This window comes from Drosophila albomicans, chromosome 3 (assembly GCF_009650485.2).
Source record: "Drosophila albomicans strain 15112-1751.03 chromosome 3, ASM965048v2, whole genome shotgun sequence".
Taxonomy (NCBI): Eukaryota; Metazoa; Arthropoda; class Insecta; order Diptera; family Drosophilidae; genus Drosophila; species Drosophila albomicans.
Window position 1 is genome coordinate 28,518,868 of NC_047629.2, and position 25,547 is coordinate 28,544,414.

Here is a 25,547-nt window from a genome sequence, read left to right on the forward strand (position 1 = left end):
TTTATTGTTTACAAGCAGTTGCCAGGACATCGAACTTGTTGCACATGTTCAACAAGTCTTGGTTGTCCTTATCCTCAATCAGCGGCAAACTTGTGGATTGCCAAACAACAACTTGAACTTATCGTGTTTGTTTTGGCCTTGCGCTTACGTGTTGAACTACTTTGTAAGTTGTGGGAGGTATTTTGAAGGTTGGTTGTTGCTTCGTGTTTTTATTTTGTTTTTGGGAATTACGTTTTTTTAGATATACATATGTTTGCTTAACTTTATTGCATTGCGGGGTTATGAATATTTATATTAACTTGCGACTATTATCAAAGTTACATGTTAATATAAATGAAGTATATTTGAAGGTGATTCAATATTTGAACTAAAATAAATTCAAAAATGTTTGAATGTGCCGCTCAATACAGAAAGTCGCATGGTCACCTTAACAGCGCAAATATGCGTTCGCAGCCAACTTCACGTAATGCAACGTTGCTCGCGCATATTGCGTTAGCGTTAACAGTCTGAATTCAAAGTTAACAGTGAACTGTTAACCACTAACCATCTGTTAACGCTAACAGTAATCTTTCTCTAGCGCCAAGATGTGCAATTTGAATTTGAATTTCTTCATGTTATGTTTTTCAGATATGAAGCAAGAAAAAACTTCATTAAAATAATTGAATCTTCAGTTGGGTAATTTGTCGGGAATTTCAAAAATAATATATTTTTCCCATTTACCAATAATAAAAAAACAATATTTAATGCTATTTTCAACTAGTTTATTGCTTCAAGCTTTTCTTACTGTAGTTTGTAAACAATTTTTGGTTTCTATTTATAATTATTAAATATGATGGTAGAAGCATTTCGAGCACGACATAATTTACGTATATTTACATACATAATTAATATGAGAGCGTTGCTTGTGAAGTGAAGTGTGCTGTGTGTAGGTGTGTGTGAATTGTGTTTGTGCATGTGTGGGTGATGATAAAAAGTGCAACTTAGTCTTAGGCTTAATACAAATATCTTTTCTTTTGTTGTGTTTGCAGTAAAATGCGAAATATCAGCGCATTTAGGAGGAGCTGTGCATCAATATCAGCGGCACCTCGTTGCCGTATTTAGAACGCTCCTGACTGAGCAGCGCGGTATCGCTGGCATCCCGCATCATGGCAATGGAATTGTTGCGCTGTTCCCGCTGGCGCAGACGACTGTGTCGTATGCTATACGACAGGTAGATCGCCAGTCCAATACTGATCCATATGCTAAAGCGCACCCACGTCAAGATATCCAGTTTGATCATCAGATAGATGTTGATCAGTATGGAAACGCCGGGTACCCAGGGTACCAGAGGCACCTTGAATGACAGCTGCACACCCGAGGTGGGCTGGCGCGAGATGATGTACAGCATGAGTATGAGAGGTATGCTGGCGAGTATTAGCAGCCAGACATCCAACTGCGTGGTGTTGGCCAAATCCTCCTCGAATTTGGTCAGAAATTGCGAGAATACAAAGCTCCAAATGGCTGTGGATGAGAAATTCTTGATTAGCCATAAGAATAATAGAAATAGCATTCAATTGAACTTACAGAACATCGTCACGGTGCCGGTGACAATGCGCGCTGTCTGCCTGGTGGATATCGTCTGGCCATTGAGATTGAGCAGACGTCGCCATAGCGCGCAAGGCTGCTCCTGACCCATGGCAATACGACCGTTGCCCAGAATGCGACTGTCACGACGTTCGTCGACTTCGTAGCGCAGCATGAGCACACAACTGGCCACCATGGAGTAGGCGAGGAGTGTGCCAATGGACATCATGTTGACCAGCTGGCTCAGGTTGAAGATGGCAGCCAGAATACCGCACAGCAGTCCGGTGAGCATGGTGCCCTTGAAGGGTGTCTTGTACTTGGTGCTAATCTCGCCCAGACACTTGAACAACAGTCCATCGTTGGACATGGCAAAGACAATGCGTGGCAGAGGGAACATGGCACCCATCAGACTGGCGCACAGTCCAAACATGGCACCAATAGTCACCACATACTCGGCCACATGCCAGCCATAGATGCGAAACACATGCGGCAGTGGAGCACTCTCGTCTTGGGCATAATACGGCAGCATCATGGTGAGCACGGTGGAGACACCGAAGTAGGCAAGAAAGATCATGCCAAGCGATACGATCACAGCGAATGGAATTGATTTCTTGGGGTTCTTGGCTTCCTCCCCAGCCGTGGCAATGCAATCGAAGCCAATGAAGCCATAGAAACAGACTGCGGCGCCTTTAATGACGCCAGAGACGCCGTAAGGCATGAAGCCGCCGTTGCCATAACCCTCTGGCACTTGCGACTTTGGAATGCTCCAGTTGCTGCTGGAAACTATAAAGAAAGAAAATGGTGATGAAATGCGGAAATTAGTTGATTGATTCAAACTAAGAAATATCCAGTTAATAGTAAATCAATCAAGTCTTCAACTCACCCTTGAAGAGTCCTGCAATGATCACGAACAGCACAACGCCCAAGTTGAGCATGGTGAATATGTTATTCACTCTGGTGGATTCTTTAGCTCCAGAGGCAATTGCCCACGAGAAGAGAATGGTGACAATGAAGGCAAACAGATCCGGATACGCGCTCAAACCCTGGACATTCATGGGCAGATGCTCGGCGAGAAAGTCTCGCATCGCATATCCGCACAACGAGTCCAGATATGTGCTCAGCCCTTTGACGACACTCGCGGAACCTGCGAAACAAAATAAATTTGATATACAATCAAATATTTTATGTGTGGATTTTTGTGCGATATGCTAACCAATTAATTTGATCAATTAGACGTCGGCGCCGCCAATAAAACTTACCGATTGCGTACTCTAAGATGAGATTCCAGCCAATAAGAAAAGCAATGAACTCTCCAATGGTCACATAGCTGTAGATGTATGCGGAGCCCGCCTTAGGTACACGTGCTCCAAACTCGGCATAGCAGAGACCCGCAAAGATCGAGGCGATGGCAGCAATGAGGAAACTCAGCACCACTGCAGGACCTGCATGACTCTTGGACACCTCACCAGCCAGCACATAGACACCCACTCCCAGGGTGCTACCAATACCCAAGGCAGTCAAATCGAATGCGGACAGCACCTTGGCCAGCTTGGATTCCGTGGAATCCTCCAGTGGCTTGCGGCGTGTGAGCACGCGAAAAGCATTGGTCACGCTCCAATTGGGCATACTGGAAGAAGAAATGATGACAAGACACAATTGAATTTTTTGCTTAGCCAATCGAATTGTTCGAGTGTGTTTTGAACCCATGTGTAATTATTTATACACCCATGTTAATCGAATCGACATATTAACACGTTCCCCAATTGTATGTCAAACTTATGTATACAACAAATAACACTTTGAAAGCGGGTCGCGGTGGGTGGTTCCGAGATTTGGCTGGAAGATCGGTTCCCCCATCCATGACATCGATCATTTATAACTGACCATAAGCTAATTAGTGCGCGGGTGTTAATGCGCGATGTGTAGAGCAGATTTTTATAGTATAGTCTTCTCGCTAGATTGCCACGCGAAAGCCACTTTAATCTAGAGTCTTGTGATCGTCTGGGAAATTATCCACATTATGACTAAGTGACGAATAAATGATTGTTGATTGATCGATGTCAACAATGGCAAAGATTAAGGAACAACATAAAATATGTATGTACATATATCGGAAGTCTTGTGATCTTTATGGATACTCATCAACAATTGCAGCTGATGAAATTTATTGATCATAACAAAACATTTTTCGAAGTCCGAAAAATTCAGAAAAGTTTATTTACGAATTTTTTGAGAGGCTTACCACTAAAGATCAAAAAAAGGAATAATTTGGAAGAGATTAATTTTGGAAAAAAGTTAAAAACTATTTATAAAATCTTTTAAAATTTTATGATTTTTGATTACCGAAATAATTAATGTTTCCCACATTCTCACCTGCTAGTAAAATGAGTAATCCTTTCTGTCAAAACTTATATCAAATGTCAATCACTGTTTTTGTCGCACAAAATGTTTCTTTTTGAAAGAAAGAATTCTTCGAATATCACAACAAATAGCCCATAATAGGCGCCGTTTGCAAATGTACCGAATCAAATTCCGATATCAATATAAATATTAAATGGTTTCGATTTCGTTCTAAATTGAATTTGAGGTCTCGAGTAGCTGTCGCTAGCGCTCGAATTACGTCTGAGCAGTTAACGTGAATACGAACGCCATTAAATACCGCTACGAGACTTGCGATCGTGGTGAATTTTCAGCAGTGGAAAGACGAAATGTTGAGCACGCTTTTGGGGGTACGCGGGTGGGGTGAGTTCTCTGCTACCGATCGATGCGATCGATCGATCATCACATCTCAAAAGTGACCCACCGCGAAACCGCAGAGAGAGATTTCGCTGGTAAACACAAGTGACGTCTGCCCAGTTGGGGTTGTGTTGTGTTTGTTAATGTGGCTAATTAACAATCGGTCAGTTTGGCTAACTATAAAACAAACCGGGGTTGAACCAGCTTACATCATACGACCTTTGGGGGCTGCGTACGATTAGCGGTTTGTATTTTAAAACTATCATTAAAAATCATTCCTAAAGGGTTGAATACACTAATTGTTGAAAAATGATACTAATATAGTATGTATAATTATTTAATTTAATTAAATTAGTTGTTTATGCTTTACAATCTTATGCTGTCTAGTTCTTTGCTTATCTTAAAAACTGTCTGTTCATTTGTTTTTTGTTTTTGTTATCTATTTCTACGTCTACTTCGACTTCTATTTACTCCTCTCTTTCGTGCTCTCTTTCTACAGGGAATTTCTTGGGTGAGCAATCAGAGTTCGTGTTGTGGAGTTTTGCCGTTTATTTTATTACATTATTACTTAGTTAATATTGTTTGGTAAATTAATTTGCAGCGCTGTGGGGTTTTTATTTATACGGTTATGCGGCACATTTCGCGTGGTTGTCAGGTGGGTGTTAAATGCTGGCTAAAAATAAGACCACTATTTGCTTGCATTCAACGCTAATTTTAGACACTTTTAGCGTGCGTGTCAATGCCAGTTTCACACTGAGTACAATCGAGAACACTATTTGAACGAAGTACTTACTCTAAGAACTCGGATAGTTCGTCCATTTTGTTTTTTGTATTTTATGTGTTGAATATTCCAATTTCGATCAGTTGAATCAGTCTCGACTCTCTGCTTTCTGTCATCAAAATCAATCTCAAAATTTCAACATAAACGTATTTCTGGAATCCGAAGCGTGCCAAAGAAGCAGCTGCGAGGAGAGTGAACGTACTACTGCACAAAAGACATGTGCTTCGCTCTGCTTGAGCCAAAAACAATACTACAACAACTAAGACGGCTGCCAGCTGCTTTATGCTCGCGCTAGTTTTTGGCGCGAGAGAGCCACGGAAAGAGAGAGAGTAACTGGGTTGCCAACAACACAGATTGCGGCCATATACTGATATCTACTGACTTTGTTTATGTGGCGCTTGACTTGACCTGACAACCCCAAAAAAAGCTCTCAATTGTGTTTGCAGCCGGCAAAAATCACTCTCTTTTGCTCTCTTTCTTTTCTACCTTTTAGAGCTGATTCAACTGCCGCTAGACATTGCATCAGTTTAGCTCTTACCATACCCCAATTTCTAAGTAAAGAAAACATTTGTTTGGACATTTTTTTATTCTTTATTTTTTTTTTGTTTTTGTTTGACAGCGTGACGTCTTTAAACATATTTTTAAGACGTGTTTACTACATCAAATTAACCCTTATATGCTAATCAAAATTTGTTTATAAACATCAGTTCACTGTGATTGATACTTTCCACTTTATAAACTCCAATTTTATGGTTTGATTTTATGGCCACCATAATTTGACGGCATGTGGAGTTATTTAATTGTTATGAATCATGTGCTTTGGTCTGACGTTATCTGAAATCAATAATAAACAAATAAATATGAATAATTTCATCGAATCAGCAAACATTAGAAACTTCTGGCTATTAATTTGACGCAATTCCCCGAAATTATCGCATGAACTTACGAAAATTTCACAAGGCAAGATTTTTGGATAAATAAAAATATTCCCAATTTCTAATTGAAAAAAAATAATATAATCAACCTCTAAGCATACAGTTTTCAATGTTTTTGTGGATATGCATCGATACAATAAAAAATACTGTAATTGTTATCTCAATTAATTAAATTTATACTTTGCTTATTTCATTAACAATTATTTCGTTCCTTTCGTTTAAATTTACTTAACATCTCATAAATCAAACATATTTTATTTTCGTTATCCTAAAAGTATGCTTTAAAAATGTTGATTCCAAAATTATATCTTTGTTCTCCACGCTCTTCGCTCCAATGATCTTTGTTTATCACCCACAATGAGAGAATAAATGAAAAAACAAACAACCGGTCCCACGCTTCATGGAGTGACAGTAGTAAATGCGCTCTCAACAAGTGCAGACGGCGTCGCTGCTTTGTTTTGGATCGTAAGTGCGGGTCTTTTGCTCTGCGTACATACAAATAATCGGGCGTGTTAGGGTAATGCATTCTCAAAGCAGATAAGCTTAATTTTTATTGCAAATAAATGTGTGTGAAAACAACGGTACAAACAATTTTCGAGATACGATGGATTTGACTATCAAATCTTTGTGATTTTACTAACAAACTGTTAATTATTTACTTACATTTTGAAAGTCAAATGAAGTATACTTGAAGTTTTAGTGATACGATGGTTGTTGTTTATTTAACATACCAATTAATGATCAATTGTTAATAATTCCATTGTTTAATGTTGATTAATAATGTGGAAAACCATGTTATGACATAAATGATTACCATTGTTTTTCTAGTAACTCATGGATTTTGCTTATTACTCTTAATGAGATGAAACCAAATTAAAATATATGAATCAAGTGATGTTTGAAAATGTAATATATATACTTTAATCCGAATAGCTTGAATAATTTTACCCTTAATACCCTTAATGAGATGAAACCAAATTAAAATATATGAATCAAGTGATGTTTGAAAATGTAATATATATACTTTAATCCGAATAGCTTGAATAATTTTACCCTTAATACCCTTAATGAGATGAGACCAAATTAATATATATGAATCAAGTGGTGTTTGAAAATGTAATATATACGCTTTGATCTGAATAGCTTGAATAATTTTGCGTGGCAAATTGTCGCAGCTTATTAAATTTGAAAAAAAAATTACATACCCTGTGTTTAAAACAAAAAAATGTGGAGATTTTGTGACAACGATAAAGGGGATTCTCTGTGAAGTGATATTAAAATAATAATCAATTAGTTATTGTTTTTCTATGGATGCACAATACAGGGTATCATCCCACAGAAAATACAAATTGAAAAGAACGAGTCATGCTTGTTTTAATCTGTAAATTAATTAAACGACAAGAACTTGTTGAGCTTGCGATGAGTAGTATAATTATTCAGCTCCGAAAGATTAGCAAATACAATTAAAAAAAGAAAAGGTGCAAAAGATCGTAAAATACTTGTATATAAATATTTCAGAGCTGTCGTTAAATGCACAATTTAATTTCATGGCTTTTGGGAACAGTTAAAGTAAACTAAACTAAAATATGGTTAATTAGATATAAGCTTTTTACTTGCAATCAATAACAATACAAACTTATTACTCAGAGTTAATATTAATTTGCTGACAAACATCAAGATATATTTATCAACAATCCGTAATTCAAGTTGAGCTTTTACCAAACATTTTCGAAACGTGCGCTAACTAATTTCCATTCATTATGCAAATTGCAAGCTATTGTTTTATTGCTAATTCATTTTTAGTTACACGGCCCCGTTCTGAGCTCTGAATCGGCATAATGCAAACACTCGTTCTACTATTGGCTTTAATATTGGCCCTAACGTTGGCAGCGGGCCAAGACGACGAAGATGAGGGTCGCAAGCCGCATATTATTATTATCATGGCGGATGATCTGGTAATATCCGATGTTTAATAAGGTCTAAGTTTGTATATAAGAATAAGAATATTGTTGTTTTCCTTCGCAGGGTTTCGATGATGTCAGTTTCCGAGGATCGAATCGTTTCCTCACGCCCAACATCGATGCACTGGCCTACAACGGAGTGATCATCAACGATCTCTACACACCCGCCATGTGCACGCCCAGTCGAGCGGCGCTGCTCACCGGCAAGTATCCCATTAATACAGGTAAGTGAATCATCATCGAAAGAGTTCATTCAACTTACGAGAGCATTACGTATTAACCAGTTTGATATTCGTAGGCATGCAGCAATATGTGATTGTCAACGATCAGCCCTGGGGTTTGCCTTTAAATGAGACAACCATGGCACAGATCTTTCGCTCCAGTGGCTATCGCACGAATCTGCTGGGCAAATGGCATCTGGGCATGTTCCAGCGCAATTATACGCCCACCGAAAGAGGTTTCGATCACCACTTGGGCTATCTGGGCGCCTATGTGGATTACTACGATCAGACTTACCAACAAAATGTAAAACATATAATCCAAAATTTTCTTCCAACATAGTCATTAATCAAAGTTCAATTTCAACCCAGGGCAAACCTTATGCACGTGGACACGACTTTCGCAATGATCTGAAGGTCTCACGCGATCAAGTGGGTCACTATGTCACCGATGTGCTAACCGATGCTGCCGTCGAGCTGATCACCACACACAATGCCAGTGCTCAGCCATTGTTCCTGCTGCTCAGCCATCTGGCTCCACATGCAGCCAACACCGATGATCCCATGCAGGCACCCATGGAGGAGTTGGCTCAATTCGAGTATCTCACAAATATCACCGAGCGATACTATGCAGCGATGGTGTCACGGCTGGACAAGAGCGTGGGTCGTGTCATTGATGCTCTGGCTCAACAGCAGATGTTGGAGCACAGCATTGTTCTGTTCCTGTCTGATAACGGAGGTCCGACGCTGGGAGAGCACTCCACCACAGCATCCAACTATCCTTTGAGAGGCGTGAGTAGTTTGCCAAAATGTCTATTTTAATCTTATTCAGAAAGGTTTTCCTCTTTAAAGAAGTCTGTTGCCTATCTGTGAGTCTCTTTTTGAAGCTAAATATTCTTTCAGTTCTTAAATTATTTATCTTTATTGCAGACAGTTAATTAGGGGTATTATATAAAGCTTCTATCTCTCGAAAATTTTAAATTTAGTTAGATCAAATTGTTTCTTTATTTCGCTGCCAAGTCATGTCATTTGTTAATGTTTATTAATGAATATAATACTACTGCAGATGCATAATACAACTCTAAGAGGAAAAACTTGGCCTAAGTCAAATTGTTTCTTCTAAAATGCCGCAAGTCGCATCACAAGTCATTTGTTAATGTTTCATGCAATCTAACTAAATTTACTTTAAATAAAACTACTACTCACATACAATAGAGCTATAATGAAGCTACCATAGGAAAGACTTTGCTTAAGACAAGTCAAAGTATTCATTCGGTTTGATTTATGCTTCCGTTAAACTCACAACTAATCATTTATAATTATGTTGTAGTCTCTGCCGAAATAATGCTAAATATTGATTGCTTGCTAAAATATTTCTGCATAATTTATCTTCGGCATGCCGTTAAAAGCTTGCTTATATTCTCCATGTACTCCTAATAATTAAATGTATCCGAAATCACAGCAAAAACACTCGCCTTGGGAGGGCGGAATACGCTCCTCGGCAGCCATTTGGAGCAAGCGATTCTCGCGACTTGGACGAGTTTGGCGACAGCGTTTCTACATTGGCGATGTGCTGCCCACGCTGGCAGCTGCTGCTGGCATTCAGTTGAACAGTTCCTTGCAGTTGGATGGCCTCAACCTGTGGCCAGCTCTGATGTATGACTACGATGCAGTGGAGCGGGAGATTGTGCACAACATTGACAACTCGGTGCCTTATGTGTCGTATGTGCACGGCAGATGGAAGTTTGTGAATGGCACCACGTCCGGTGGGCAATACGATGGCTGGCTATCGGTGCGTCACAATCAATCCGATCCTCGGGCCGATCACTACGAAGAGGTAATAAGGAACACCAGCGTGTGGCAGCAGTTGCAGGAGCTGCGTGGCAACTTGGCTTCGATAAACATCTCTTCGATGCGAGAGGAAGCCACTGTGAAGTGTCGAGAACCTCAGCCCGACGATGTTCCTTGTCTGCCTCTAGAGGGTCTCTGTGTCTTCGACATGGACGAGGATCCTTGTGAGCAGAACAATATCTACGAGAAGATGCGCGATGGTCGCTTCATTACCGAATACCTTCAACGCATTGAGGAATTCAATAGAAAAGCACGTCCGCCGGGTAATAAACCCGCTGATCCTCAGTGTGATCCACGTTATTATAACAACGAGTGGACCTGGTGGCAAGATGAACGCAATGCAGGCGTCTCTAGGTTGCCAATGTACTTCGAGTATTTTCTAGTGACTTTAATGTGGATTTGGTGGTCTTACTAAATGTATTTCAAATGGATATTAATACTGTAAATATGTCTGTATTTTTGTAGACTGTAATTGTTATTGTAATACAGTAATTAGTTTCACATGTTAATCTATAATCTATAAGGTATTAGTAAAGTGTGCTTCAGAGTTGATTTTAAACATCTGTTTTTTATTTCAATTAAATGCTTTATATTTTAAAAGAAATAATGACTAAATGTGTAAAGAAATTTCTTGTCTTAGCATTTATTTTAAATTTTCAAAGAAACATTTTAATATATGTTATGTACATAAATTTTTACTTATTTTTCTTTATATTTTTTTAATGATTATTTGCAGTTGATTTTGAACTTCAGTTTTGTATATTATTCAAATTTAACTTCAGTAAAATTTCTCTAAATACTCAATCAACTGAAAAAAGTAAGCATTTCCTTATTGTACATTTCAATGAGTACATTGCAGAACCTTTCCGACGCTAAAATTTTTGTGAAACCCCTTTTAAAATTTTTTATTGCAATATCAATTCTATGATAATCAGTTAGCCACTAGCAACTTTAATTAGGCGATAACTCAATTGTTATCTCACTTATCAATACTTTTAAAATCTTATCACATTTTTTTATAGTATTCCGATTTGGTCTAGAATGGTGTAGACCACTTTAATCACAATTGCTTTTGAACATGTTCAAATATGTTAAGTTAGCAGACATTTTTTCTGGCAACAAGAGTTTCGTACTTATCAAACTGACGCAGCGGCAAATCGTCGCTCTTGATGATGCAAGTTTGCTTGGATCGAAACAGAGTTCCGATGAGCAAACCTCCATCAGCCTTAGCGCGACAGATGAAAACACGTTCATTCCAGCCTGTTGTGCCCACAGAAATGGCGTTCTTTTCCTGATATCCATCGAAGCTGCGAATCCACTCGAAGGTGACATTCGACTGGGTAACCAACAGGTGATAATTGACCAACTTGTGGCTTATGGTTGCCGTATTGAAGTGAGCAATACCTGTCTCGGCAACCACGCGGGCGGGCAAGATGTTGCTACTATAGGCAACACGTCCTACATAAGTGTAGTAGCCATAGGGATCGAATCCTCCGATCACGGCATTTGCGGGCACAGCAACCGACAGATTTCCAGTCACCCAAGTGTACTCAGCATCTACACAAGGATATTCATAGTTTCGATATCTAAATGCCTTGCAAGGTTCTCTTACCATATGTATAGGGCACAGCTTGAACTGCAGCAAAAATTCCAACAATCAAAAGAATGGTAGCTTTGCACATCTTGAAGCGTTCCTGTAAAACTAGTGAAGAAAAGAAATAAACAGATAGTCTTATATAGCAGCTAGAATATATGTATTACCGCAATTACAATATGTGTTAGTATTAATAAATGATTAGATTAGATCGTTCGATTGATAATTTATTACTCTTCGAAACAACATTATTCTAAAGTTCATTTCCGGCAGATCCTGATACGGCAAGCTTTATAGGTCTTGCATACTTTTTCTTAATAGCAACCAAAAAGTACTTTCTGTAGTTATAACTATAATTAATACAGTGAAAATATTAGTAGTACTAATAAAAAAGTATTACAGGAAATATCTTTAAAGATTACTTTCGTTGTGATTGTAATTTAAATATGACACAATGCACTATGGGGCATTTGACCACTTTTTCTGGTATTTAGGCGTTTTTTAAAATTGTACCAATTAGAAAAGTTTTATGGCCAATGCATTAATGTTTGGCTCATACTCAAAATATAAAAACTTGACAATTCTTTCGAGCATAACAGCTCTAAAGTTTGCATAATTTTTTCACTAAACTTTGTTGTCCACTTTTCTATGATAGATTCCTTGGGCATATAGTAACATAATTCAAAAAACCGCAGTAAAAAATCTCTTATGGTTTACTCGTAATATTAAATGCCAGTTTAAATGGAAAATGCCCCACACTTGGGACTTATTTAGCACACTGATCCTAAAAGTATGCAACAGAAATTAATATGTTGAATGATGATGGCGATGATGTATGAAAAGTCAGTTGAATAAACTGATATTAATTATTGTATATAGGACATTACACTGAGTATTTTATTTGATTTCAATTGATTATAAAGTTTAAATTAGATAATTGTTCTTAATTTAAACAATATAGAAAATAATCCTATTGGTTTTTAGAGGAGAATATGCAATACGCTGCTGGTCTTAGGGTTAAACGCAATGATGATTGAAAAGAAGTTGATATGCAAGAATATTAGTATTCAATAGAATATAATATTTAAAGTATCATTAAACTTCAAATATTCTATTCAAACGATTAAAAAAATTCAAAATTCAAATTCAACTAATTAAAAGATTATAATTTTTATGTATTAGAGAATTATAATTTTGATAGTAGAATATAAATGATTACTAATTAAAATGAGTTTACCATTAACAAGTTGTTAAACGATTAATACGTGAATAAAGTCTACGCTTAGTGTTTAACTTTAATTTGAATAGCTACTTTCCTTATCAAGCCTTGCCTTTCAGTTATTTATACAACTTATTTCAGGCTTCTGTGAAATTATAGAATTATAGTATCGCTTTTTTGGCTTTTTATAGCACATTATGCAGTAAAGCGAATCTTATCAAAAAGTGATTCCCTCTGACAGCTTTAATAACACTGACCACCGCATTGAAGTCAGAATGAGCCAACAAAAACGTAGAATCATTTTAAAGAATATTATTAATTCTGAGCGATTAATAAACCCCTTGAATTTTGTCCAAACTCTTTAGAATATTTAATGCACAATACGAGTACTTTGAAAATATTAGTTAATTAATTCTATTGATATACTTATCGATTGATAACAAATTCCATATTCATCGGACGATTAGTCATTTACTTTCGAGAAATCAAAAAACAATTTTGGCATATCTAATCAAGTTACGTTAGTCGCTCGAATAGTTAACCCCCAATATCAGACAATTTATTGCTGCCGCTTATCTGTTATTCGATTCGCTATATAAACCTCAAAGGCAACCGCACAATCCTCAGAACGTACTTCGATCAACTACCGCGCAGTATTCGCACAATGTACTCTGCCAAGCAACTCTCGCTCCTCGCCCTCGTGCTCGCCCAGCTTCTGGCTGTCATCCAGGGTGGCGTCAACGACAATACGGATAACTGGGTGGTTGCCGACAAGACGAAGAACTTCCCGGAGAACGCAGTTCTCGGTGGATTCGATTCTACTGGTTACAATCTCTACGTTGGCCGCACTACTTCCGGAACTTCGATCCTGCCTGTTCGCGTCATAGCCGAAACCAGAGTTGCCACCTTCAACTCAGATACTGCGGTCAGCACTGCAACCACCTACGACTTGCTGGTGTCCAATGCAACCCTGAGCTATAACTGGGTGCGCAGCTTCGATGGCTACAGGGAGAGCAATGCCGTCTCCGTCGGCACTAACTCCACCAACGATCAGGTCTTCATTTGCCGCGCCAGAGGCAACAGCGCTCAGATTATCGGCACCCTCTTCCCGGCTCAAAAGAAGTGCCTGATCCGCTATGGAACTCTGGCAATGAATAGTTACGACAAATACGAGATTTTGGTTCGTGAGCACAAGCCCCTCAACTGGATTCCCTATTAATTAGACTGCATTTTCCTGCAAAATAAAACATAAAAAAATAAAATAAAATAAAATAAAATAAAAACAAAAAAAAATACATAGAGTTTTTCTTATAGAGGAAGATTTCGCTTTGACAGCTATGCAAAATTTATAGTAAAGCATAGAACATGTACATAATATTATATATTATTATATATATATTGTATTATTATATAATATATAAAGTTGTAATGTAATGAAAGTTTGCAATTATTCAACCCGTGCAGTGCACTAGTCTGCACGTGTGTCTAAATTTATACAAGCGATAGATAAGAGGAACTTAAAGCAAGTAAACAATGTTTCCTATAGAACAAGAAATAAAGAGTATAACGCAATAAAACGAACTAAAAATGTCACTATCTCATTTCTTAGTTTACTAAAATAAAAATAACTGATTTATTAACACAACTTAAGTTCACTCCAAATATATGTTTATCTACACATATGGAAATTTCTATGAAAAATCTGCCGCGGTCGAAAATATAAATTAAATTCATATTTACTTTAATTTATATAGATTTCGGTAGAGTCATATCGTGTTAAATTCTTTTACTAACTTATTTTCCTTCCTTTTTATCAAAGTTTGCAACGAAATCGCAAAGAAAATACATATAACTATATTTACCTACCAAAAATATTATTATTATATATTGATAATTTTCAAAAAAAAAAAGAACTTTGATTTCAAAATAAATTAGGTTCATTTTAATTTATTAAACATCTCTCTAGAAGACATGGAATTGAAAGTCAAATAAAGTACCCAAATAATGGCCTAAGGGAAGAGTATTGAATTTTGATACAGAAAGCCTGCAAGTAACTTCTCCTTATTGCTATAATCAATACTAACATCCTTTAAGACTTCACGTTTTCGTTTCGTCGTATTCGAGGTCTTCTGCTTCACTATTACCAATTACTTGAGATAACCAATAACAATTTCTTCTTTGTTCATTCTTTGTCGTATTTACATATATGGTGATGCAAGTCAACTTCTGGTTAAGTGGAAAGGTGGCTTAATCTTCATCTTGACTTTTTCGCGTCCTCTAAGCGGTCACCACAGCTTTAATTATTAACAACTTATTCATCTTTACTTTAAATTAAGTAACACAAATTTTTGAATTCAATTTGGTAATTAATAATGCCTTTTTATGAGTTCTAATGCAATATAATTTATTTGCCTAATTTTCTATATTTTTTTAAATGCACAATGACTTTTATTAGTCTCTGCCTAATAAGAGGTTTCATTTTTGGGAACAGCCACCAAAACTTCGTATTTTTCGACAGCATGAATATACTCGTATCCAAAAGCTGTAAGCAGACATCTCTTTGTGGTTAAGAACAAAGATCCAATGATGATTCCTCCATCCGACTTGGCACGGCAAATATAAACCATTTCGTTCCACGAAGAAGTTCCCACAGTAACTGCATAATCTTCGAGATGTCCATCATAACTGCGAATCCATTGATAGTCCAGGTCATCTTTGGTGGTCAACAGATGATAGTCCCTTGCTTGGAAGGGAACATTGTTGGTGTTGCCACTCGCAATGCCTGTCTCAGCCACCACATTCACTGGCACAACTGTGGCAGTGAAGTTAACACGACCCACATAGATCTTGTAGCCATAAGGATCGAGTCCACCCACGAGAGGATTACTAGGAAGCGGATATGACAGATTTCCAGTCACCCACTTTTGGTTAAAATCTGTATGAAAAGTAAATGTTTAATTACAAATATGAAACTCATAATTTAATTAAGTTATCTTACCGTATTGAGAGGGAACACAGAGAACCACTCCGAAGAGGGCGACGAGCAAGAAACAGGCAATCTTGTACATATTGAAGGGTTCTTGAAATACTGATATATTTCGAAGTGGGGACTACTTCTTATATAGTTACCATTTATCTCATCGCAATGGACATTGATAACAAATTTATAGGGGAATCACGATTTAGATTTTGCTACCGATTGGAGTAATTTACTTTTCAAATATAATTTCTAATATTAAATATAACTTATCAATTCGATATGTCTACATAATTTGATTGCAGAGTTCTAGGAAGTTGATTCAATTTTATTGAGGTAGCTTATTTCGTCACAAACAAACTATTTATAGCAAAGAAAAGAATTTAAGGACTCCAATAGAGATGGACAACAACAAGTGATTCGCTGATCAAAGATGATATAAAGATAATATACTATTCAACTATAGTAATCAACTTTAAAGAAATAACAATAATCAATTTGTAATCATTTTAGTCGCGTGTTACTCAGCTTGTCATATAATCGTTTAGTTGCCATGTTTACAAATGTCATGAAATCAAAAGTAATATAGGCATATCTAATCAAAGAATTGATTGACGAAGTTAACCCCCATTAAAGGGTGATTTACAACACTAGTTTCTTATCAACAAGTGATTTCCTCAAGCAAAGTATATAAACAGCAAAGACAACCGAAAATATCCTCAGAACACACTTCGATCAACCACCGAGCAGTATTCAGAATGTATTCTGCCAAGCAAATCTCACTTCTGGCGCTCGTCCTGGCCCAGCTCCTGGGTGTCATCAATTGTGGCGTCTATGACTACACAGATACTTGGGTTCTCTCCGACAAGACCAAGAACTTCCCGGATAACGCTGTTCTTGGTGGATTCGATCCCAATGGATACGACAACTTCGTGGGACGCGTTGTCTACAGTTCCTCAATTTTGCCCGCTCGCATTGTGGCCGAGACTGGAAGTGCATCCTACAACACTGAGAGTTTAGCAAACACTGCAACTTCATACGAATTGTTAGTGGCCAATGACACCATGAGCTATCACTGGGTACATAGCTACGATGGCTACAGGGAGAAGAATGCCGTCTCAGTGGGAACGAGCTACACCAACGAACGTGTCTACGTTTGTCGCTGCCGAACTGATGGAGCTCTCTTCATTGGAACTCTTTATCCCGCACAAAGAACTTGCATTGTTCGCTATGGAAATCTTCCTTTGAGACAGTTGGAAAAATATGAAGTGCTGGTACGCAAAAGCAAACTAGCCAAGTGGCAGCCACTTCTTGTTTAAATTGAAATAAAAATAAAACTGCATAATGTTATTTAAAACATAAATCTTTTATTTAGAAATCGAACCAAATAAATACATTCATTTTGAAAATTGTTCTTAAATACGATCTTTTCTAATTTGTCTTAAATATCTAAACAAACAAATAAAATAATGAATACTAGTTATTTAAGAAAATGTGTATTGCAAAAAAAGCCCGCTACAATTCTTAGTTCTTAGTTTCTTTGGTTGAAAGTCTGATATAATTTTTAGTCAATGATATGTTTTGAACGTAATAATATAATAATAATATAGTATCTTCATAATAAATTTAACCTTCGGTTTGTGTTAGTAATTTTTCGATAATTTCATATATTTTAATGTAAATAACACATTGTATTTACGTTTTTTTCAATCGAGCACAATCGACTGTATCTTTCTTACTTTTAAGAAAGTTTTTCGCATTACATTATTTCCATTATCAACATTTATTTTTTCAATAGCTATCTAATATCCGACAATAGTTCCTCTTCCCACGCTGCCACGATAGATAAATACTTTTTCGTTGCAGGATAAAGTTCCATCTGAAATAGTTTTGTCTTCTAGATGATCATAATAGATGCGAGCCCGTTCATAGTCCATGTTATCCTAACTGGTCAGTAGTTGATAGTTTCCAGCTGTGCATGAAAAATTGTAGGCATTCTCAGAAGCAATGCCGGTTTCGGTCATCTCGTTGGTGGACGCAATTGTTGTTGCGATGTTTACACCACTTACATAGATCTTAAAGCCATAAGGATCGAGTCCACCATCTAGAGCAAGGGGATACGATTGATCTCCAGCAGCGTATCTGTAAGATGAAAAATTTTATGTTAAATATATGTATAAAATTCAACTTTTCTTTAAGTTTAATTAACATATTATGAGGGCACACATAAAACAACTCCAAAGACGACAACGAGTAGCAGACTCACAACTTTGTACATCATGGAGAGTTTTGGGAATACTGATTAATTTAATGTGAGATATAAAATTCTGTTGCCCCATAGAAAGCGATATTAATAACAAATTTTTAGGGAACCAAAAAAAATTTGATTTTCTTCTACTTTTTTCTTTAAAAGGATCTTCTGTTAAGAGGATCAAGTCGTCAACCCATTCATTTTTCATCGAGTGCTTTCAGAATTCTATGAAATTGATAATAATTGATTTCATTTTTGTTTGAGCCATTTTAACTCGTCATAATTTAAAAATAGCATGTCATTTATTGCCAATGGTTCTAAGATTAATAACAGATGGTTATCATCAAGTGATTCCCTGACCATTACTCCAATCACTATAAAGTATACTTTAAAACAGGAAGCATTTTAATCACTCCTGAATAACTTTTGTCTGATAATTCTATAAGAAAATGATATAAGAGTTGCACTAATCAATTTGTATTATATCAATGTTTAGTCGCCAGATGTCACGACAAACAAAAGTAATATAGGCATATCTAATCAATAAAGAGATCGTCGAAGTTAACCCCCATTAAAGGGTAATTTACAACACTGGTTTCTTATCAGCAAGTGAATCCCACCTACAACCAATATAAACATAAAAGGCAACGCCACAATCCTCAGAACAAACTTCGATCAACTACCGAGCAGTATTCAGAATGAAGCAACTCTCGCTTTTAGCTCTCGTCCTGGCCCAGCTTCTGGTTGTCATTAATTGTGGCGTCTACGACTATACAGATACTTGGGTTCTTTCCGACAAGACCAAGAAATTCCCGGATAACGCTGTTCTCGGTGGATTCGATCCCAATGGATACGATAACTTCGTGGGACGCGTTGTCTACAGTTCCTCAATTCTGCCCGCCCGAATTGTGGCCGAGACTGGAAGTGCATCCTACAACACTGAAAGCCTTGCGAATACTGCAACTTCCTACGAATTGTTAGTGGCCAATGTCACCATGAGCTATCACTGGGTGCACAGCTACGATGGCTACAGGGAGAAGAATGCAGTCTCAGTGGGAACGAGCAATACTAACGATCGTGTCTATGTTTGCCGCTGCCGAACTGATGGAGCTCTCTTCATTGGAACTCTTTACCTTCCTCAAAGAAGCTGCATCGTTCGCTATGGAAATCTTCCCTTGAGGCAAGTGGAAAAGTACGAGGTGTTGGTTCGTAAAAGGAAAGCAGATGAGAGGTCTCCACTCATACCAGATGGATGGTTTCCACTCGATGTTTAATTTAATTTTTACGAAAATATAAGCGAAACTAATTTAAATCACACATGTGTTTGCTTCTTAAAATCGTCTTTGGCTTTTTATTAGTTAACTTATCTAATTCTGAATTAAATTAGGCGAAGAGCGGTTGATAAACCTGTTTCTCTGTTATCAACCTCAAGAAGTTGGCTGAAAACGAAACGCTTCCGCTTTATTAAAACCCCTGACCATTGACAATATTAAGCCACTTGGCGTATACGTGATAAACAAGAGGGCAATGGCTAACTGATTACCTCTCTCTCTCTCGCCCTCTCTCTCTCTCTCTATGCCACGCTCTTCAACTACACTCTTTTGCTCTAATTCAGTCTCTCACACAGCTGTTTATCTTTGCACTTTCGACATGCCGCTTGTGTGTTTCACTTTCGCTTCTCTCAGTGTATTTTATATGGGCACTCGTCGTGCACGAGTCACGATTCGTATCGTATCAACCGTTTAACTCAGCGCGCTCGCGGTCGAGGTGTGACGTCACAGTCTCAGCTCGTAAACATTGCCTATTAAAATGGCAAGTGACAGCAAGTAGCGGGCTTAGTCGCGTGTAGCAGACCCAGCTGTAAGGATCAGCAGAGTTCAGACCACACATTGTTGTCTTGTTGTCGTTTTGTTGTTGCTATTGTTATCGCGTGTATCGATTGTTTGGCTGTCGATCGCTGGATCGTTGATTGTTTGTGTCTGCTGTGGGTGGAGTTTGCAAATGGCAAGTCAGATGGCAAAACAAAAAAGAGACGCGGCAAAAGTGTTTAAAATAAAAAAAAGAAAGAAAAGAAAACGTTTACGATCAAGTGATGCAATGTTTAGTCAAGGGAAAAACTGATCGCTGTAACATTTCCCAATCCAACGAATCAAGCATAACAAATGCTAAGCAAGATTTGCAAAAAAGAAGTTGAGAATGAAAGTGAAAATTTTAGTTATGAAAGTGCCAACGAAAGAAGACTTCTTTGACGTTTACGAAATGGTCTAAAAATCCACATTTATTTGAAATTTAATTGTCTAAATATAAAATTAAGAATCCCAAATGCTTAAACCAGGTGGCCATATAGAAGCTGAGAGTGAAAGTAAAAATGTTGACATTCTGATTTTGTTAGGAATACAAATTTATGCTGAATTTAATTGACTGAATATAAAATAAAGAATTCTTAATGCTTAAACAATAATGCCAAATATAAGTTGCGAATGAAAGTGAAACTTTTGTTATGCGAGTGCAAATGAAAGAACTGTTTTTTAACTTCTAGGAAACTGTTTTATAGATAAACATTATGTCATAATTTTATTGGCTAAATATAAATGAAGTCAATAAGCCAAATCGCGTTTTTGTATACCAACTATGTGACAGTGACTTTAATTTCTTCGCTTTTATTAGACTGCAATACTAAACAAAATTCATCAAGTTCCATTAGGAAAACTGAGACACAAATCCGTGAATAAAGTTAAGGGTAAACTTGACTACATCAAATTATTGTCGTGAGTTCTTCAACAATTGCAACACCCTCAACAGAAATTACTGCAACACCTATCAGAAAGTGAATGAGACCTAAAGACAAGTTCGTCACATTGCTAACACGATCCGTTGCCCAATGTTGCCCACAATGTTGGCCTCGTGTAACTTACACAAATCCTCGCCAACTAATAAAAATAAAAAACAACCAGAAAAAAACAACGCAACAACACAGAGAATTACAAGCGTTGACGAGTCGTGTTGAAATTCCCCCCTAAAAACTAAGTTAAACCAGTCTCAATTGGCATTGCCGGCGATCGTGTTGCTAATCAGCAATTAACTTAGTATACATTTAAATATATTTTGTTGTCTTCTCTGCCCGCCAGAACACCGACTTAAACAAAAACCCGATGAATGAAACTGAAAACTCCTTTTTGAATGACTAAGATCTTTGACCTTCAGCAATGGCAACACCTGTTCCCAGTTTTGTTAGTTCAGTGATCAGACAAGGTCAGATCAGGTCTCAAATGGAACTTTTATAATTTCTTGAAATGATTTCTCAATACTCGAATGCACACATCACAGCGTATTAATGCGATTGCGAGCACATTTTGCAAAATCCAACTCACATCTATAACTATATATGAAAAGCCATAATAGCAGAGTTGGTTTAATGAGTCCAAAGACAATTCCGGCGCTATTTTCACAATGATAAAACGAAAAACAGGCTCGTAAAGCGAGTGAAGTCATAACCGGCGTGTAGATCATATATAGTTATGGTAATTGTAGCTTGGTTCGTCCACTGTGCTATGCAAGAGAGGTTGAAGTTCAGCATAATTTGCGAAACTACGGACTTCACAACCCAACATTAACACCACATCATTTCGAATTGCATAAAAATCATCAAGTGCTGCAATAGTTCCCAATTAAGGCCTAATTTTGAATTTTCATTTACCTGGAATTGAATTTGAAATCTTATTGACAACTGCGTTTCATTGCATAACAATGATTTACTAGATTGTCTTCTTATGTAGGAAATATAAATTGAAAATTCACAATTTTAGGTTTAAAAAGTCCATTTCCAAGCATTGCAAAAAAAAATGATTATTTATTTTAGTAAAATAGAAAATTCATTCATAAAACAAAGTAAAATACTTCACGAAAGTTACAAAATTTGAATAAAGTTTTTCTTTTGACTTTCCGCATTTCAGTGTTTCGAAATGTATTGTTGAATTATGGATGTGTTTAAACCAAAATTGCTGACTTTATCAAGCCTATAAAAAAAGTCTCGACTCTATAAAACTGAAGGCACGCCAAGTATTTTTAGCTTACTGCAGATAAGACTAAAGAGTGAGCATAAATAAATCTCGACAAGTGCAATAAAATTCAGTTTACCATCAAAATTGTACCAATTAAATCGTAAAATCTGTTAAATTCAACTAAAAGTTTATACGAAATGGGGTCACTGAAGCTGCTCGGTTTACTGCTGAGTGTGATCCTTTGCATTTTAGAATGTCAAGGAGCAACGCAGTCCACAAAGCCAAATATTATAATCATACTCATAGATGATATGGTAAGTAAAAATAAATTTACCTTCAATATGAAGATTTATTTCATATTTTTAACTTTTTCAGGGCTTCAATGATGTAAGTTTCCATGGCTCAAATCAAATTCTTACGCCCAACATCGATGCTTTGGCCTATAATGGCATTATATTGAATCGACATTATGTGCCCAATCTCTGCACACCTTCGAGAGCAACGCTCCTCACCGGAAAGTATCCCATACACACAGGTAAGTTCTTAAAGATATTTTTTCGGTCATCTATTAATGTCAACTTTAGACAAAACATAAATAATCCAACTGAGAATTAAAGTGACCAGCAAGTTGTTTTGATTTATAATATACCATAAAACTACACTTGAGATTAATAAATATAAAACCGGAAAAAATGGGGGAAAAATAAATCAATTTTCCAACTCAGAATTAAAGTAACCAGCAAATTGTTTTAATTTATAATCATCAAATTAAAATTGAGATTAATAAATAAAAAACTGGAAAATAAGGGGGGGAAAATAATGTTAATTCATTAGATCACTTCAATTATGTAGAGAAATTTTCATACTTTAGTATTAACACATTAATCTCATCTTCCAGGCATGCAACACTTTGTGCAGATACCCGACGAACCTTGGGGCCTTCCCTTGAGTGAGCGTCTCATGCCGCAGTTTTTCCGGGATGCAGGCTACGCCACAGAGCTGATTGGCAAATGGCATTTGGGTTTCTGGCGTCAGGATCTGACGCCTACAATGCGTGGCTTTGATCATCACTATGGCTACTACAATGGCTACATCGATTACTACGATCACACACATCATATGCTGGACAAGAACTATTCTTCAGGTGTGGATTTCCGCAGGGATCTTAAGCGTTGGCATCTCGATAATGGAACTTATGCCACAGAGGCATTCACAAACGAAGCACGACGTGTAATCGAGCAACATGATCGCAGTCGTCCGCTTTTCATGGTGCTCAGTCATCTGGCCGTGCACACGGGCAACGAGGATCAACCGATGCAGGCGCCTCCTGAGGAGGTGGCAAAGTTCTCTCACATCTCCGATGCTAAGAGACGAACTTATGCGGGTGAGATCAGCAAATAAAGTGAGGGAAGTGAGAAGACTTAATTCTCTCTTTTTTAGGCATGGTTTCCAGTCTGGATAAGAGCGTGGGACAAACAGTGCGCGCTCTGTCAGATCGTGGAATGCTCAACAACAGCATTGTGCTGCTCTACTCGGACAACGGCGCTCCCACAGTGGGCATTCACTCGAACTCTGGCTCCAATTATCCCTATCGTGGCGTAAGTATCAATTGTCTCCATAGAGTACTCCATTTAATAGACATTTATCTTGCTGTAGCAAAAGGAATCTCCCTGGGAAGGTGGCATACGTTCAGCCGGCGCCATTTGGAGTCCATTGTTGGAGCAACGTGGCTACGTCTCCAATCAAGTGATCCACGCCATCGACTGGCTGCCAACTTTGGCAGCTGCTGCGGGAGTTCAGCTTCCGGCCAACCTGCCGCTGGATGGTGTCAACATGTGGCCATCTTTGAGTGGCAATTTGGAGCCGCAGTCGCGGAGATTGCTGCATGTGATGGACGACATTTTTGGCTATTCTTCCTATATGCGTGACAACTTGAAGTACGTGAATGGCAGCAGCTTTGAGGGTCGCTATGACAACTGGCTGGGCGACTTGCCAACTGAGGAGGATGATCCCCTCAGTGCCTACTATGCGCAACATGTGCTCTCCTCGGAGGTGCAACAGGTCCTGGGCACACGATCACTGACCAACGATCGCATCGAACAGCTAAGGGCAGATGCCACACATCGTTGTCCTAGCAATGAACAGAATTTCACGCAATCCATTTATCTGTGTCAGCCTCTTGAGGCGCCATGTTTCTTCAACCTGGCAAAGGATCCGTGTGAGCGTTATAACCTGGCCAATTTGTATCCTCTGCAGCTGCAGTTACTCGAGCAGGAAGTGCAACAGTTTCGCATTAATGCCATCGATAGTGTTCGAGTGAATACGCCTGACTTGCGTGCCAATCCCGCGTTCCATGGCGGCTACTGGGAATGGTGGAATGACACGACAATCACAGCGGGATCTGGGGGATCCAAATGGAACATCTTCAATTGGGTATGGCTCTCTTGTCTCTCTTGTTTACATGTTGCTGTAAAGTATGCTCTTTAGTTATTAACTAATTAATTTTAAATATTATTTTTATGTTTTTCTTAACTACTTGTATTATTGACTAATTTCGTGTGTAAACCAAATGTGTTTTTTGTATTATATGTTGTTTTAAACTGAATATTTTGTTAAAAATTAATCTTTAGTGTTTCAATTCCGTTTCGTTCTTTTGAAATACCTTTTAATTGTTGCCGAATTTCAGTTCTGTGTTCCATTCTATTTGTTTATAATGAACATAATTTACTTTTATCTTTGATTTTCATTTCAATCTGCAGCAAGCTTCGCTCTTTTTTGCAAATAGCAATTTTTGCTTTATGAAACTGTTTTTTTCTAGAATAAAAGTCCTGTGATTAGTTTTGTATTTCATTTCATTTTAATTCTCTAAGTAAGAATTAAATAAAATAATTTACACACTTTGCTGTTAATATTTTTACCATGTATGTGTGTATAACTTATTTATATCATATCATTCATATTTGTCTTTTTTTATTTTTATGTTAATAATTATGAAAGTCTGCTGTTATTGAATTAAGGCCATTTGTGCTAATAGTAACAGCTGTTTCATTGTGTAAAGTGTGTGCTTTTACTTCAATAATAAAACATTTCTGAATTGGATCAACTTTACATTGTTTCTAGCTTCCATGGAAACGACAATAGCAGACGACCTGTGTTGCAATTTAATTGAAAATCAATAAATATTTGTTTAGAAGTGGATCAACTTGTGTCTGACATTTCAAATGATGTGAACCAGGGCTACAAAGTCTAGAGCAAAACTGATTACAGTTAAAAGACGTAAATTTTTCTGCCAATTTCAGCTATTATTAGGAATTTTACTTATATTGATATAAAAAGAATTTGAAACGTTTTACAGGCGCTTAAATTCTTTTCGGACAATAGAAAGAAATCTTAAAAGTTAACAAATAACATATGTGCGTATATAATAGATGGAGTTTTTGGGGAGTTACTTATACTCGAA

General features: G+C 37.3%; 8 protein-coding genes across 12 annotated transcripts; 5 read left to right on the forward strand and 3 right to left on the reverse strand.

The window, feature by feature from the left end:
- Nucleotides 1-739: 739 nt before the first annotated feature.
- Nucleotides 740-5,333, reverse strand: LOC117568060 (cationic amino acid transporter 2). 2 transcript variants are annotated; one of them, XM_034248414.2, is made up of 5 exons: nucleotides 5,093-5,333; nucleotides 2,823-3,190; nucleotides 2,447-2,707; nucleotides 1,564-2,346; nucleotides 740-1,500 (listed from the first exon to the last, which is right to left on the reverse strand). In XM_034248414.2, the coding sequence occupies exons 1-5, from the start codon at nucleotides 5,116-5,118 to the stop codon at nucleotides 1,052-1,054; spliced, it is 1,887 nt and encodes a 628-aa protein (XP_034104305.1). In that variant the 5' UTR covers nucleotides 5,119-5,333; the 3' UTR covers nucleotides 740-1,051. The 2 variants fall into 2 exon arrangements, with proteins under 2 accessions (XP_034104305.1, XP_034104306.1); XM_034248415.2 differs by lacking the exon at nucleotides 5,093-5,333 and adding an exon at nucleotides 3,937-4,161.
- A 1,053-nt stretch (nucleotides 5,334-6,386) lies between these two features.
- LOC117568061 (arylsulfatase B) lies at nucleotides 6,387-10,604 on the forward strand. 3 transcript variants are annotated; one of them, XM_034248416.2, is made up of 6 exons: nucleotides 6,387-6,480; nucleotides 7,819-7,970; nucleotides 8,041-8,200; nucleotides 8,275-8,501; nucleotides 8,567-8,986; nucleotides 9,657-10,604. In XM_034248416.2, exons 2-6 carry the CDS (start codon nucleotides 7,854-7,856, stop codon nucleotides 10,458-10,460), a joined length of 1,728 nt encoding a protein of 575 aa, XP_034104307.1. In that variant the 5' UTR covers nucleotides 6,387-6,480; nucleotides 7,819-7,853; the 3' UTR covers nucleotides 10,461-10,604. The 3 variants fall into 3 exon arrangements, with proteins under 3 accessions (XP_034104307.1, XP_034104308.1, XP_034104309.1); XM_034248417.2 differs by having other exon boundaries at nucleotides 6,438-6,532; XM_034248418.2 differs by having other exon boundaries at nucleotides 6,459-6,480; nucleotides 7,790-7,970.
- Nucleotides 10,605-10,965: 361 nt separating this feature from the next.
- On the reverse strand, nucleotides 10,966-11,742 carry LOC117568436 (uncharacterized). Its single transcript, XM_034249100.2, has 2 exons — nucleotides 11,658-11,742; nucleotides 10,966-11,602 (listed from the first exon to the last, which is right to left on the reverse strand). The coding sequence occupies exons 1-2, from the start codon at nucleotides 11,725-11,727 to the stop codon at nucleotides 11,142-11,144; spliced, it is 531 nt and encodes a 176-aa protein (XP_034104991.1). The 5' UTR covers nucleotides 11,728-11,742; the 3' UTR covers nucleotides 10,966-11,141.
- Nucleotides 11,743-13,475: 1,733 nt separating this feature from the next.
- LOC117568275 (uncharacterized) lies at nucleotides 13,476-14,082 on the forward strand. The gene has a single exon (XM_034248765.2). It carries the CDS (start codon nucleotides 13,523-13,525, stop codon nucleotides 14,075-14,077), a length of 555 nt encoding a protein of 184 aa, XP_034104656.1. The 5' UTR covers nucleotides 13,476-13,522; the 3' UTR covers nucleotides 14,078-14,082.
- A 1,160-nt stretch (nucleotides 14,083-15,242) lies between these two features.
- LOC117569036 (uncharacterized) lies at nucleotides 15,243-15,968 on the reverse strand. The gene is made up of 2 exons (XM_034250034.2): nucleotides 15,857-15,968; nucleotides 15,243-15,793 (listed from the first exon to the last, which is right to left on the reverse strand). Exons 1-2 carry the CDS (start codon nucleotides 15,924-15,926, stop codon nucleotides 15,321-15,323), a joined length of 543 nt encoding a protein of 180 aa, XP_034105925.1. The 5' UTR covers nucleotides 15,927-15,968; the 3' UTR covers nucleotides 15,243-15,320.
- Nucleotides 15,969-16,546: 578 nt separating this feature from the next.
- On the forward strand, nucleotides 16,547-17,208 carry LOC117568975 (uncharacterized). The gene has a single exon (XM_034249935.2). It carries the CDS (start codon nucleotides 16,594-16,596, stop codon nucleotides 17,152-17,154), a length of 561 nt encoding a protein of 186 aa, XP_034105826.1. The 5' UTR covers nucleotides 16,547-16,593; the 3' UTR covers nucleotides 17,155-17,208.
- Nucleotides 17,209-18,764: 1,556 nt separating this feature from the next.
- LOC117569285 (uncharacterized) lies at nucleotides 18,765-19,398 on the forward strand. The gene has a single exon (XM_034250390.2). The coding sequence runs from the start codon at nucleotides 18,785-18,787 to the stop codon at nucleotides 19,358-19,360; it is 576 nt and encodes a 191-aa protein (XP_034106281.1). The 5' UTR covers nucleotides 18,765-18,784; the 3' UTR covers nucleotides 19,361-19,398.
- Nucleotides 19,399-19,928: 530 nt separating this feature from the next.
- On the forward strand, nucleotides 19,929-25,291 carry LOC117569815 (arylsulfatase B). Of its 2 annotated transcripts, XM_034251135.2 has the most exons (7): nucleotides 19,929-19,946; nucleotides 22,040-22,401; nucleotides 22,463-22,622; nucleotides 22,986-23,471; nucleotides 23,528-23,685; nucleotides 23,744-24,520; nucleotides 25,208-25,291. In XM_034251135.2, the coding sequence occupies exons 2-7, from the start codon at nucleotides 22,285-22,287 to the stop codon at nucleotides 25,226-25,228; spliced, it is 1,719 nt and encodes a 572-aa protein (XP_034107026.1). In that variant the 5' UTR covers nucleotides 19,929-19,946; nucleotides 22,040-22,284; the 3' UTR covers nucleotides 25,229-25,291. The 2 variants fall into 2 exon arrangements, with proteins under 2 accessions (XP_034107026.1, XP_051860310.1); XM_052004350.1 differs by lacking the exon at nucleotides 25,208-25,291 and having other exon boundaries at nucleotides 23,744-24,884.
- Nucleotides 25,292-25,547: the final 256 nt, after the last annotated feature.

Bases quoted from the DNA above. Each gene is read 5' to 3' on its own strand.
- LOC117568275 (XM_034248765.2), top strand. From the start codon at position 13,523: ATGTACTCTGCCAAGCAACTCTCGCTCCTCGCCCTCGTGCTCGCCCAG.
- LOC117568061 (XM_034248416.2), top strand. From the start codon at position 7,854: ATGCAAACACTCGTTCTACTATTGGCTTTAATATTGGCCCTAACGTTG. The intron at 8,201-8,274 runs GTAAGTGAATCA...TGATATTCGTAG, and splicing joins CAAGTATCCCATTAATACAG to GCATGCAGCAATATGTGATT. The intron at 8,502-8,566 runs GTAAAACATATA...ATTTCAACCCAG, and splicing joins ATCAGACTTACCAACAAAAT to GGCAAACCTTATGCACGTGG.
- LOC117568436 (XM_034249100.2), bottom strand. From the start codon at position 11,727: ATGTGCAAAGCTACCATTCTTTTGATTGTTGGAATTTTTGCTGCAGTT. The intron at 11,603-11,657 runs GTAAGAGAACCT...ATCCTTGTGTAG, and splicing joins AGCTGTGCCCTATACATATG to ATGCTGAGTACACTTGGGTG.
- LOC117569036 (XM_034250034.2), bottom strand. From the start codon at position 15,926: ATGTACAAGATTGCCTGTTTCTTGCTCGTCGCCCTCTTCGGAGTGGTT. The intron at 15,794-15,856 runs GTAAGATAACTT...CTTTTCATACAG, and splicing joins CTGTGTTCCCTCTCAATACG to ATTTTAACCAAAAGTGGGTG.
- LOC117569285 (XM_034250390.2), top strand. From the start codon at position 18,785: ATGAAGCAACTCTCGCTTTTAGCTCTCGTCCTGGCCCAGCTTCTGGTT.
- LOC117568060 (XM_034248414.2), bottom strand. From the start codon at position 5,118: ATGGACGAACTATCCGAGTTCTTAGA. The intron at 2,708-2,822 runs GTAAGTTTTATT...TTTGTTTCGCAG, and splicing joins CATCTTAGAGTACGCAATCG to GTTCCGCGAGTGTCGTCAAA. The intron at 2,347-2,446 runs GTGAGTTGAAGA...CTTTCTTTATAG, and splicing joins CATTGCAGGACTCTTCAAGG to TTTCCAGCAGCAACTGGAGC.
- LOC117569815 (XM_052004350.1), top strand. From the start codon at position 22,285: ATGGGGTCACTGAAGCTGCTCGGTTTACTGCTGAGTGTGATCCTTTGC. The intron at 22,402-22,462 runs GTAAGTAAAAAT...TAACTTTTTCAG, and splicing joins TCATACTCATAGATGATATG to GGCTTCAATGATGTAAGTTT. The intron at 23,472-23,527 runs GTGAGATCAGCA...TCTCTTTTTTAG, and splicing joins TAAGAGACGAACTTATGCGG to GCATGGTTTCCAGTCTGGAT.
- LOC117568975 (XM_034249935.2), top strand. From the start codon at position 16,594: ATGTATTCTGCCAAGCAAATCTCACTTCTGGCGCTCGTCCTGGCCCAG.